Raw genomic sequence first — 14,450 nt, 5'->3', positions numbered from 1 at the left:
GAAGGGAAGGGAAGGGAAGGGAAGGGAAGGGAAGGGAAGGGAAGGGAAGGGAAGAAGAGCGAGCTGGCCATGGATAGACAGACAGAGGCCTCTACTGGCGTTCTAGTTTGCTCTTTTTATTCTGTCAATAGACTACTCAAATTAGGAAATATAATAAGGAAATGGAAACACTAAATCATGAAAATGAACACTAAGAGAAACGTGATCTTCTCCCCCAACGTTAGAGAGATGCCACCCTCTTGCTCAGAGACCTTGCTGGGAGGACACTCCCATCCATGCAGAGCCCACCTCTCGCAGATTTCAGTACCTGGAAGACGAGATATTTTCTGCCTTAAGATCAATTTTTGCATCTCGATTTGATTTTTAACACAAATTATGGCCACTGTATAGTTCATAGCAATACAGTCCAGTGCTCTCCCTTCCTGCCACTCCAAAAGTATATCCGCCAAACATTGCCCAATCCCATACGTGTGTGTTTACACATATTCATAGCCACATATAGGAGGCCATACCCCTGACCTTTTCCACATACACGGAAAAATAGTTTATATACTGTATTTCAGATTTATTTTTCTTATTTAACAAAGTTATCACCGTCCTTTGAAATACTTAACAGTTTTTAAATCCTGCCTGAGTTTCTTCAACCAAGCATGCCTGTCTTACAGCAGAATGCACATGTGGATCATGGTATCCACACGCCCTATGCGATTATGTGACAGGTTCCTGCAGCGCTCCCAAAGGAGCAGCACCCTTGACACGGGTACCAGAGAAACACACTGACGGTGGTGCTGAGATGGCCCAGAACGTCCCGAACTTCAGCACCAGCTTCTGGCAGGGAAGGCATAATTCTGAGAGATCCTACGGGCAACTCTGAAAGAATGACGTCACACAAGGCTGATTTTTTTTTTTTTTAACTTACCTTTTTTGGAAACTTCTGCCCCGTTAAGCTCTTTTTGTGCTTCTTCGATTTTGTCTGAGGAAAAGAGAAAAGAAGAAGCACATGTCAATCATAACAAATAAGGAATATGGTAGAGCAGGCAATGACTCATAAGCAGTAACAGACATGTAACGCACGGAAACCATTTATTTGGGAAAATTTTACTATTAAAGTGAGAATACTTCCCTTCAAATCTGCAACTCTGATCAATTTGTAGTTAGGAGAATGTCCCTAAATTATTGTCACCATAATGCAAATTACTACATTCTTATTTGTTCGTTCCCTCATTCACTTCAAAAGACAAGGTCTTGTATAGCCCAGGCTGGCCTCAGACAGTGGAAGATAGCCTTGAGCTTCCGCTTCCACCTCCAAAGGGCAGTGGGTTTTGGTACTCACCTCCACGCCCAATTTACTTGGTGGTAGAGATGAACCCCAGGGTTTTATGCATGATGGGCAAGAACTCCATCAGCTGAGATAGACCCAGCCTCACACTGCATTCTAGATACTCAGTTTTATAACTATGAAGTATTTTTGTGGGTTAAAAAGTATGTCTAAAAAATAATCACTTTCTTCTATATGATGTGTACCCAACCAACCCAGGATCTGTTAAAACAAATGCTCACTAGATTGATATCAGTGTGACTACGCCAGATGGTGCCTCGGACTAACAGTCTGAGTGTCCCCCAGGGACAATCTTTAGTGGAGCAGTGTTACAAAGTCCTAGAGTATTAAAAAGTGGGAATACTTAGTGCATGCAGGCAGGGGAGGGGACAGTCTTTGCTCTCAGAGGGACTGTGGTGGTTTTCATGGGCCCCGAGTCAGTTCTTGAAAGCAACACTGTGCAGAACAAGCCTGGGTGCTCCCCAGCCTCTCTGCTTTTCCTATGTGAATCCACCACGAGGAGACCCCCAAGATGTGATCTACCATGAAGTGCTCCAGCACACTGTGCTGACTGGCCAGAGGCCAAACTGGCTCTAGCAGAGCCAGCAACTATACTATGTAGACTTTTAGTCTGGAACTGAATCAGCCTTCTCCCTTAGAAGAATCAGCCTGATATATTTCACTACAGTGACAGAAAAGGACCTAGGACAAAAACAAGAAACAACGCTAATGAAAAACTGAGACAATGAATTGAAGAGAACTGTGACAGAATACTGCCTGCCCCTTGACAATGCCAGAGAGTATCTAAAAATTTAGAGGATAGGCCGACCAGAGTGAGTGGGGCTGACAGGAGCAAACAGAGGTCCTGAATTCAAATTCCCAGTAACCACATGATGGCTCACAACCATCAGTACAGTTACAATGTACTCATATACATAAAATAAATAAATAAATAAATCTTTTTTAAAAAGTTAGAGGATGTGTCTAAGAGACAGCACAGAAAGTCATCATGGAACTACTGAATAAGTACAAAGCTTCAAAGGCGGGTGCAGCCCAGAGGCAAAACCACCTGGGCCAGGAAGGACTGGACCTGGAAGTAAAAAGAACCAAGGCAGGTAGAACTGGAGAAATAGTGGTAAAGTGTTAGCCCTGGGTTCAAGCCTCAGCACTGCAAACACAAACAGATGGACTTGACGAATGTTACAGTATAGGGAAGTAATGGGAGTGCGGCCACAGGCTCTGCTGGTCAGTCTGTGGCTCTAGGCAGAACCAGGTTTTATAAATACACCCATGGTCAGCTCTTTCTGAATGTTATAAGGTTGTATAGACTTGACGATGGTGGATATAATCATTCAAGTCCAACGTCAGACCCAATGCTGATGACAAAGGGCACAGACTTCCCAGGGTACTACTCTGTACTCCATTAAGCACGGTGCCAGTAACAGCATAGTGTTTTAGATATCTCAAAGTATAATTTAGATAAATGCTCTACAATGTTGTGCCAAGTGGACGATAGCCTCTGGCCTCTGCCAAATGACACTAGCCCTGGACTGTGTACAATACAGAACCTATCACTCTTAGCCAGGGAGTCCATGGCCTCTGGCACAGGACCATACTCTAAATAAATTAAAGAAGCATTCCCCACTAGGGTCCTTTACCTCTGCTGTAGCTCCCCTCCCACCTCCTGCCAGAAAGAAAGGCAGAGCTCATACCACCTTCAGTTCACTCATCAAACATCCTCCAACTGCTCAGGGCTCATACAGGCACAGCAGGGACCACAGAAGGCAAGGAACAAGCTAATGTAACCTTGGAGGCCTTACACTGCATTTCCATCCTGAGGAATGGATGCACACACCTGCTCCCCAAAACCATGTCTGTTTGCTTCCTGCTAGTGATCATCAGAAGGCAAGCACTAGAATCTTGGGAAAACACAACTCTCTCTCTGTGTGTGTGTGTGTGTGTGTGTGTGTGTGTGTGTGTGTGTGTGTGTGTATGTGTGTGTGTGTCTGTCTGTCTGTCTCAAAGCATAACATGGTACCTGGGATTGGAACATGTTTAATGCATGCAAGACCCTAGACATACCCCAGGCACAAGAAGAAGAAAAACCAAGAAGAAAGGACTTTGAAATTTTCCACAAAGAAACGATAAATATTTGAGGAAATATGTATCTTTTAGCGATTTTGAACATTATACAATGGCCACCTAGAAATACCATGTTGCTTCACAAAGATGTATAATTTACATGGTTTTGTGTAACAGTTAAAACTTAAAATAAATAAAACTAAGAATAATGTAAAAATGTAGAACCAGCACTAAGCATTTTTTTTTCAAACAAACAAACCCGAGGGCGAGGGCGAATCAGGATAAGCACAGTGACCAAAGCAGAAAGGCTATTTTTTAAACAAAGCATTAAGTACATTGTTGATATTTAAACTATAAATAAACAAATCATATGACTTAAAAACATAGCCCTTGAGAAACAAGGGTTTATTACCAAAGAACTATTATTACTATGCCAGCAGTTCATCTAAACCTTAGTAATAAATAATGATGTATATATTATATGTAGTCACAGTTGTAATAGCTGTGTTTCTAGAGTTTATGCACATGTAATTTGACATTATTTAAGAAAAGCGGCTTTTTATTAGTGGATTCTACTGTTGCTCTAAGCAACAAAAACTTAAGATTTAACAAATACTTTAAAAATGCTTATTTAAAATACCAAGGCTAGTCATCTCTATATGGTTATTTAGGATGCTGAGGTTGGCCACATCTGTGTGGATATTTAGCATACTGATGCTGGCCACCTCTGTATGCACGTCATACAATTCCTTACAAAAATGACCCTGATCACAAAATACTGGACTTCATTTTTCAGTTTTCAATTCGGTTGCCTTTTGTCTCGACAATAATGCTACACAGACTTGGGCCCTGACTTAGAATAACTGTATTCAGCACAGGACACGTTCACCTGCAGCCCCAGTTCAATAGGCGAAGAACATCTTCAATTAGAGAACTGGGAGAGCTTTGCTTCTGTCAGTTTTCACAGAGCGTCCTCTTCACACCTAACCTGCGCTTTACAATCCTAATAAGCAGGATGTACTTTCAACACTAGCTCTGAAATTTCAGATCATGGCCATGTATTCTGTGTTTATAGTTCATACACGATAATTTGCCAATATTTAATGGAATATATACTTTTCAGTGTGACCCAGAACAAGAAACACAGTTTTACATTCTATTCTTTGAGGAGGTGGTGGGGAGAACAATACTAACTCAGCAACAAACGTGTTCATACACTGTCCTTCCCGTCCTTTACTATTAAGTATGCAAAGCCCTGTCCTCAGAACACTTCCTTCAGGACTCAGTGGTGGCTGCCAGCTGCAGCCTGACTTCATGATGAAATGGAGCATCTTTAGTAATGGCAACATCCTCTTGATAGTCAGCTTCATGGCATTTAGAACCGTGAAGGAGACAAACCTCTGTGCATGTCTGGATAGCCTTTCCAAAGAGGCTTTCTGCAGTGGAAGGATCACCATGAATGTAGGCAGTTATCACCCCATGAGGTGGAGCCATGGACTAAATAAAAGGAGAAAGTGTCCCCTCTCTCAGCTTTCTGACCACCGACACAGTGTCACTAACATTCTGCCACATCCAGCCACATGTGCACATACTCTTCAACATAAGGAACATTCCTAGTCTTTGCTGACCCCCTAACCTAGTGCATCTGCCATTACTAGCAACTTCTCTTAACTTACAAGCTCTATATCTCCATGACCTCTGGACCGATGTAGGGAAGAGAACCAACCCACTCTGGCAAACGTAAAAATGGAATTCTAGACTACTGATGTTTCATATCACAGAACAGTGAAATAAATGAGGAAAAGAAAAAACCCGTAATTCCAACTCTGAATTAATGAACCTAACTAATATGACAAACTGGAAAAGAAAGATAGACTATGATCCAGTTATCAAAGTGACACAGGAAGAACAAAGCCTGACCAGAATGACTTTGCAGACCACATGAAGACAATTGGAGCAATGGAGGGAGAAAAAAACTAACTGGCTTTCAGTAAAGCTCCAGGCCTAGAGGTTTGTCACATTCTTTCAAAAGTAAAAAAATCCAACACTTTCTAAAGAATTCCAAAAAAGAACATTCACAGGTGTTCTGACTTACTTTCCAAAGCTAATATAAAAACCAACACTTTGAACAAGTTTTATATGAATATAAATCTATGCCAAGAAGACCATTCACAGCACAGATAACCACACTAAAGTAACGCACCATAAACTCATCGCTCATCAACAGCATAATACAGGTTGAGCATCCCTCAACCTAGCAGAGTGAAACCAGACATGTTTTGGATTTCGGAATTCTTTTCATATAGGTGATAAATCTTTAAAGTGACACTCATGTGTAAACACAAGATTTATTGATGTTTCCCACACACCTCTTACACAGCATTTATAGGTCACCTGCATGTCACATGAGATTTACCATATGGAGTCAACTATGGAATTTTCTCCATGATGATCATCATGTCTGCAATGTTTCCAATTCTTTAGCCCTTCTGACCTAAATTTGGGGACTAGACATGCTTAGTCAGTTTATAATTTTGTAAGAGCAACAGGATAAGGAGAGAAAGTGAGTTGCATAACATCCAAGTGTTCGTGATTAAGTCACATCTCTCTGTACTCTCAACAAAAGCCTGAATACTAACTAGAAATAGAAAGGGCACCTGATGGGAGTACCTAGCATTCTTAACACGCGTATCCAAAGAGATGAGTCCAAATTTATGATGTCCCCTCCTCCCAAAGCCCTTAAGGGAGTCTGTCCTGGAGAGTCCCTTCCCACCCCACCCGACTCTCTTCTTTCCTCATCCAGCTGTCTTCCCTGTCTTCCTGTTTCCCTCACTAAATTCCATCTACTCAGCAGAATACAGGAGACCTGAAGTCACAGCCATGTAACACATTAAGTACTGCACATGCATTACCAGTGGCCTGGAAGGAGTCACATGTATAATGGGGGAATAGTTAAAGAAACCTTCTATTCGCCATCATGCAGCTTCTAAAAGTGGTCCTTAAAAATACTTACTCAAGGAAGATACTCAAGGTATGTTAGGTAAAGGAAGATGCTGTACCACAAAGATGAATGTGGGCTTAGGTATCAATGGGCAGGCAGGCCAACCATACATAAGCACTAAGACACACACATCTGAGAGTAGTACATTAACATGTTTTCTGGCCTGGGTCATGGAGTAGTTTTATTTCTGGTTTTTCAGAAACCTCCAGGCTAATTTCCAGAGTGGGTACAGCAGTGTCCACTCCACTCCTACCCAGTGTGGAAGGATCCCGTTCCCCTCATCCACCTCAGCAGTTGCTGGTGTGGTAGTTGTGTTTTCCATTTGTATATTTTACTAGTTAATTAATTAATTAATTAATCACTTTACATTCTGAGCTCGGTTTTCCCTCCCCTTCCCTCACACCCAATCCTCCTCCATTTCTGATCAGAAAAGGGAGGCCTCCCCAGTATATTAGTATTTTTCATTTCACCCTTTACATTTTCTTCAATTACTAAATTACCTATAATGAATAGCAATATAAAAATAAAACTTTTAAGTTCAATAAAAATTAATCCTATCCATGTGTACCAGTGTCAGGATGAAAAGTGCTGCGGGCAAATAACTGAAAGACAAACACACAGGTCCTGCTGTGTGGGAAGGGACAACATCCACAGAGGAAGGACACTAAGGCTGGGGAGAATCAAGGACTTGGAAATGCAAAGAGGCGGGAAACAAACCGTCCAGGGTGGGCAGCAGCTTGGACACACAAATGTAGAAAGTAGATGGAGAGAAACCAAACTCAGGGTATTCTTACAGAGATGGTGGTTAACACAACAGAGTCCCTGCATGCAGAAACGGAACTTAAATACACTCACTCAGAGCACAAGATCTTGGAAACCGTCACTCTCCTTTAACAATGACACTGTTAGAGAAAAACTAGCCAAGACCAGGGAAGGAGAGACACTAGGGCGGGTGTCAGCCAGCCCTATACTAAATTCATTTTCTAGCTGAAAACGCAATGTCTGAGAAATATAAAAATTAAAGATTCAAGTATTGAACTAGCAGGGTCTAAAGAGATATTAGTCTCTAGTGACAGTCTCTAAGTTTCAGGAACATGGATGATGGCTGTGAATGAAGTAGAATAGAGGAGACAGGCTGACTGGGTACCAAGAAGTTCCTTTCCTATGACAAAGACAAAAAGAGAGTCATAGAACAGACAAGAATATTCTTTGTGAGGCGCACTGCACTGGAATTTCCAATCACAGACACCAAGTCAGACCACATGTCTATTGGCTATAGAGCTTTCACCAAGTCTGTCTCAGTCTCCACAGGAAGGAAATCTTGAATTACGAGAGCAGACAAGGCTCCACTGTGCTGTGCTTTCAAACTCAGGACAAGCTAAACACAGAGCCTGGCCACCTTGCTTTTAGCACCAGTCAGGGTTAGGTAACAATGTGCACAGGCACACAGGACATTCTGCTGACTCTCTAGCAGACCTGCCCTAGTGTTTCTGTCCCTTGATAAATGTCTAGTTACTCCTATGGAGACCACACACACCCTCTTCACTTGGTGGATGATCAGCAGGAACTGTGGGCCCTATTGTGCTTTGACTCTCTATTGACAGTGGACGTGGGGAGACTCTATCTATCTATCTATCTATCTATCTATCTATCTATCTATCTGGCAAGGTCTCACTATGTAGGCCAGGCTGGCCTAGAGCTCACCATACTCCTGCCTTGGTTCCTAAGAACTGAGAAACAGGCATGTGCCGTTACACTGGCAAAGAATTGTAGTATGTTTTTCCCCTTAGAGGATACTAAGAAGACAAGAAGCTTTTCAGTTAAGCACACATTTCTTGACAGGTAAAAGTTAGGCCCAAATCTCCTTCCCCAAATCTCCAGCTGTCCTGGAATTCACCAAAGCCCAGAGGAGGGACTGTTAGCCCACTCCTTCCTAAGACTTGCCAAAGCAACTGGGCTCAGGGCTGACCCTTCCTGACATTGCTCCAAGTCCTGGTCTGATAACTTTACAGAGCCCCTGAAACAGTCCCAATATGGCACATTCAAGTCACTTGGTATTACTGTTCTAAACAATATCTTGATGCCAAGGCTGCATCTTATACCAATTAAATTGGCATTTTAAAATGTTTCTCAGGTGAATACAGCAAGCAACCAATCTTGAGAAGTAATATTCTCTAAATTATAAGTATTATCAGGCTGAGATTCAAACTTTTAAGGGAAAAAAAGCCTTATCAGTTGATTCTTGTGAGCAACGTATTATCAGGTGTGCAGATGGCTACATTTACTTTATCAATGCTGTCAATGGTGCCAAGGGATGCTCAGGGAGAAGTGGGGGAGGGGGAGGAGGACGACGAGGATGAGGATGAGAATGAGGATGAGAATGAGGAAGTCGAGGAGGAAGAGGAGGAAGAGAAGGAGGGGGAGGAGGAAGATGAGGAAGATGAGGAAGATGAGGAGGAGGAGGAGAGTAAGGAGGAGGGAAGAAGGGAGAGAAAGCTCCACACACACCTAAAAGCTAAGAATCTCCAATTAAACTGAAACACAAAGCTACACATTCTCAACAATGTTATACCAAAACCAGACTTGGTAATTCTCACTAGTGTCAGCCCTATACTGCAGTCACTTTCTAGCTGAAAGCACAACGTCTGGAAAATGCAAAAGCTATCTAAGCAGTCACTTACGGTATAAAGACATTGACACTGGCATGTTTTCCAGGTCATCTTTCCACCATCTTCTCAATAGTCACAAGTGCTTTGCCTACTGTGCACTGGACACAAAGTATGACAACACCCATTTCTCTTTCACTACTGAGGATTTCTGATGCAGCAAATGAAGGGAGCAGTAGTCATGGTAACTATGGTAGAAGGGTAAGGAAGCCAGACCTTTTTATTTTCATTCATTCATTCATTCATTCATTGATTTTACATCTCAATTGAAGCCCCTGCCTCCTCCTTTTCTCCTAGTCCCACCCTTACAAGTCCCTTGCCCTATTACCCATCCCCTTCTCCTCAGAGAAGGAGAAGACCCCCTTGGGTGCCACACCCCACACCTTGAAACATCATATTGCAGCAGGAATAAATACATCTCAGCTTGACCTTCATGCAGATCCCCTAACAACTGGAGGAGGGACTGTCTCTGACTCTTTTGCCTGCCATTGGATCCCTTTCCCCTAGCCAGACCATCTTGACTCTGACTACTAATGCCAGGGTCCACTGGACATGGATTGCTAACCTTGTCAACAATGGATTCCAACAAATATGTCACCATGTATGTAAGCCCCTGCACACTCACATGTGTCTGCATGTACATGTATACACACACACACACACACACACACACACACACACACACCCTTAAGGAAGTAGAGACTCAAGAAGAATGGACATTAAACACTAAATAAAGCTGTCACATGCTGCCCTGGTTTTCTGGACGGTTGGTTGTGTGCCTCATACCTTGACAGCAAATAATACATGTGTTTCCTCCTTGAAAAATTTTTACATTGTTCCAGAATCGAAGACAAAAGACTAACATAAAGGTCTATTTGCTTAGTCAAAAATATAGAAAAGGAGGTACTGTGTACCTGCTTGGCTGGCCAACAGATTGCCTATGGTCGAAGTGACTCCCTATTGCATAAAATGTTCCTTTGAGATGAAGACATTGCTTCCTACAGGAAGCTCCATAAGCAGGAAAGTAAGCAGGTCAAAATAGCTTCAGGAAGTCCCTGAATCTGAGTAAATCCACTAGAGTCCTCCATGCCAGAGTAAGCAATAAGAGTTGAGCCCCCTCAGACAGGAGAAAGCTGAGCTGCAAAGACTCTAACACCAGACCAGTAGCCTGGAAGATACAGAAACTGGAAGAGCTGCCTAGAAAAGGTTAAGATAAAATGAGGAGCCTGGAAAGGACTCTCCAAGCTGCTAAGCTGCCTGTAGGCTGTGCAGTGGGCTCCATGGTCCCAGCATCTGTGAGATGTCACCCATGCTGGGTTGGCTTTGGTGATACAATTTTCTTTGGCTTATTCTGCTATTGTGAGTAACCCTGGTCAGACCCTTCGGTTCACCAAGCGTGCCTATACTCTGATCTGTTGTGGGATCCCTATCTGGGATAAGTAGACAATGTGTTGCATCTCCACAGGATGTTTTCTAACACAACACTCCTGCTCTCCTTGATCCAGCCTTCTGCCATGCCCAGGGCCTTCACCACAAACTCACCATGCTGATTAACTGTTCTACAAGCTAGATAAGTCACATTTGGGTATTTCAGGGCTTGGGTTCTTTCTGTTAGAACAGGATGGTCGAAAACAAGGCTGATCTGCTGGTGCTAGGGCAGAGAGGGGAGCAGGGGCTCTCACAGAAAGAGACAATGGAAATGGAGATAACAAGTCTTATAATGCAGATGAAGAATATACAAACACTGGGAATTCTACGTTTTCCTAATCTCTATATTGCAATTTGCCAACTGCTCTTCAGCAGAGTCGATGCTTCTGGCAGCATCTTTCACACCCCTTCTCTAGGGAAGGAGACACACAGTTAGGTGCAGAGCCTTTGGTTAGCAATTACCACCACCATCTTGTAAATGTCCTGTGTGCCACTGCCTCGTCTTCTCAGCAAGCAGCATCCTCTTCTTTCCCAATCCTCCGGGAATCACAAGGCCGCGGTGGGGGAATATACCGGCAAGCAGCAACCAACCTCTTATCATGACAGGACGCTGCTGTGCTCAGGACCTCAGATCACCACAGACACAAGCAAACCTACATCTCTAACTTGGGGGAAAGGAGAGGGTAAAGAACGTGTGAGAAGAGAAGTGGCAGTGATACTTCCCTAGGGTGTAAGCAGCAGGCTCCACATGCAGGAACAACTGTGTAGGGAAAGGGGGGTACCGAGTTCTCAAGACCCAGCAGAACTGACACTCTGACGTCTGCTTCCTTTGTCAGCCACAAGCATTCTTAGTGCACAGCCGCTGGTTTATTCCATGTTGAGCCCTTCCTCCAACTTTGGAGCAGTGAGCAGAGCACACTTTCCTCAGGAAGCTCTGCTTCCACGCTAGGACAGGAGACATGACAGTGCCATCCATGCAGCATCTGCTCTTAGCCGCCTGACAGACCGAGCTAGGGGGTGCAACTCGCTTTCTCTTCTAGTCTCGAACAGGGTCCAATCCAGCATATGAACAGAATGGCTCTGTGTTACCAGTTACAGAGAACTATGGTACCCCTTTGGGCTTGCCTGGATCCCTGTTCTGAGAGAAGGCACTATAACCAAAAGTGATCTGAGAGGCAGCTCACGGATTTGAAGCTCGATTTCTCTCCTGCTGTGTTTACAAAGGGCCCAGGAACAGGTGAGTTTGGTGAGCGGTGCTCCAGACAACTCACCTGGAAGGAAAAGCATCTGCCAGCAGGAGTCAGTGCGGCCCATCCTAGGCTCTGTCCTCTGCACGGATACCTGGGATTCCTTCCCTGAGAACCATGTCTATGGGGAATTTACAGTTCGGGTTTCCCATGACCACATCAGAGACTGTCACAGGCCTTACTCCACAGGCCAGGGAATAGCTAACCACACTCTCAGTATAAACTACTTCTAGTCTTTGAACCACCACCACAAATGACTGAGCCAACGCATATTTGACCTAAAGCACGGGGAGGGCTGCTGTCTGCTATAGCTTCAGTATCTACCTGCCCCCTCTGAAATTCATGACGAGTAGGGGGTGGGGGCTAATAGTAAGTTACCCGTGTCATGCAAACCACTGCAGAATGGCTTGCAGCGGTAGGTTTGTTCTTTGCCACTCTCCTGAGACTTAGCCAGGGCCTCCTATGAGGCTACAGTGCAGTAAGGTGGCCCTACCCAGGTGTCAGCACCCGGTCCTCAGCCTCCCACACTGTCAGACCAATACCGTTTTCCTCAGGACTCACCCACTTCATGGCATTCTACTACAGGAGCAGAAGCAACGGTGCTCCTGTGTCTTTGATTAACACTACGTGATGCTGAGTTAGTTTATTCTTGTGAATTTTTATTCAAAGAACACACTAGGGGGGACATAGAACTTTAAATAAAGTATTTTTTAAAAAGTCAAATTCTATACCTTTTCAGTGAAAAAAATAACTTCACATAAACAAAAGTTGAGAAAAATACCCATTATGTTAAAAGCTAAAAGGAGCTGGCTGGGATGGAGAGAAAGGGACACAGAGGGGCAGAGGGGCTTTTTGGAGAGAACAATAACTAAGGTCAACATAGAGAAGACAGCCTGTGGCTGCTCACTACAGTCTGTTTATTAGCTTTTAAAATGTAAAAAGGCAAAGGGGAAAACCCATATGAGATACCATAAATTATATGAGGTTCACAAAGGCTAGAGTGTTTGCCATCTGCTTCTTTCTAAGATGCTCACAACCGGATTCTAAATATAGTCATTGTGTGTGTGTGTGTCTGTGTGTCTGTGTGTCTGTGTGTGTGTCTGTGTCTGTGTATATGTGTTGTTCATGCACACATGTGTAAGCCAGACAGCAGCTTGGGGGAAAGCCACAGGAGGAATGTCATTCCTTAGGTGCCTCATTTCCCTGCTTTTGTGAGCAGGGCCCTTCAGTGGTCTGGAGCTAGGAACACGCCTCTGCCTCCCAGGCTGAGCTGGGACTGTAATGTGCACCACCACCTCTAGCTTGTATTTTGTTTGTAGTCAGAGGACCAAATTTAGGTCCTTTGTTTCTCAACTATCTCCCCAGCCTTATATTTTGTTTCAGCTCAAGAGGTAACTCAGGGCTTCAAACAAAAAGTAACAATGCATTCTAAGTAAACACAAGACAGGACCAGAGTTCTTCTGAGAGCACCCAGGTCCAGGCGGTCCTATCAATAGCAAGCTTTGCAAATTTTAGTATCACTGAACTGTTTCATGCTGCTTTCCATGAGTCTGAAATCTTTTACTGACCAATGCTACCCGACAGGAAATAGCAGCTTCTACTTCTAATGCACGCTACAAAGAGCAAGTGAGTTACCATGCATGGCGTTCTCCAGAACCCTGAAAGAACCTCCTTTGATATAAGCGCTCTCCAGTTTCTTCCCCTTCCTGCTAGACAAGGCAGAGTGTAAGGACTAACGGCAGTTGACAGTGCAGAGGCTACTGCAGGAGAGTGGAGGAAGTGCGAAGCAGGAGAAGACACAGCATGTGGAAAGCACAAAGCTGTGAGCCCAGGGATGAGGAGAGGCTCCTGGGAACTAAGCAGACAGGAGCTGTATGATGCGGAAGTCAGGCCAAAGGCTGAGGACCAATGATCCTCACCCTCTCCACCAGCACTCATGCACACACACAAGAGCTCTGCAGGCAGGTAGACTGTTCCACTCATGCAAGCACATAAGAGCTCTGCAGGCAGGTAGACTGTTCCACTCATGCAAGCATACAAGAGCTCTGCTAACCTGCTAACCTGCTCCACACTGCACTCAGCACCTTATAGATTTGCACACAGATCTCCCTTAACTACGGTTTTGCTTTCTCTTATCTAGCTTCAGTTACCCAGTATTCGAAGGGATATTCCAGAACTCATTCCTAAGTTCTAAATAACTTTATTACAGAATATAGTTATGATTGTTCTACTTTAGTAATTACAATTTCGAGAGTCCCTAATTTATAATTTAAAACTTCCAATAGTAACTGCATGTATAGGAACCAGCATTGAGTATAGAAGTTTCGAAATGATTTACCTTTTAGGCATCTAATTAGGATCTTAGGAAGCTGTCCACTATGGACAATAGGGAAAGGAGTTAGGTAGTCAAGTGTAAGCATTTAGAATCAATAGGTTAATAACTAACTGGAAAAATGACTAAAAACAAAATCACCAAGACCTGTTATGGTGGAAAGTCAGACTCACACATGGGAAGGCACCCAGCCTGTAAGACAGGAGTATTCCAGAGGAAGATGTGATGGTTTGTATGTCCTTGGACTAGGGAGTGGCACCATCTGAAGGTGTGGCCTTGTTGGAATGGGTGTGTCACTGTGGGTGTGGGTATAAGATCCTCACCCTAGTTGCCTGGAAGTCAGTCTTCCACCAGCAGCCTTTGGATGAAGACATAG

At 43.8% G+C, this 14,450-nt stretch overlaps 1 protein-coding gene across 1 annotated transcript in view; it reads right to left on the bottom strand.

Moving 5' to 3' along the window:
• The window catches only part of Hivep1 (human immunodeficiency virus type I enhancer binding protein 1), a 130,217-nt gene that overhangs the window by 56,041 nt on the left and 59,726 nt on the right, over positions 1 to 14,450 (bottom strand). Inside the window, exon 3 of the mRNA XM_029468595.1 lies at positions 920 to 973. Within this exon, the coding sequence (XP_029324455.1) occupies positions 920 to 973 (54 nt within the window). The remainder of the gene's footprint in view (positions 1 to 919; positions 974 to 14,450) is intronic.

This window comes from Mus caroli, chromosome 13 (genome assembly GCF_900094665.2).
Source record: "Mus caroli chromosome 13, CAROLI_EIJ_v1.1, whole genome shotgun sequence".
Lineage (NCBI taxonomy): Eukaryota > Metazoa > Chordata > Mammalia > Rodentia > Muridae > Mus > Mus caroli.
The sequence above is the reverse complement of the archived record's forward strand: the minus strand, read 5'-3'. Positions and strand labels throughout refer to the sequence as shown.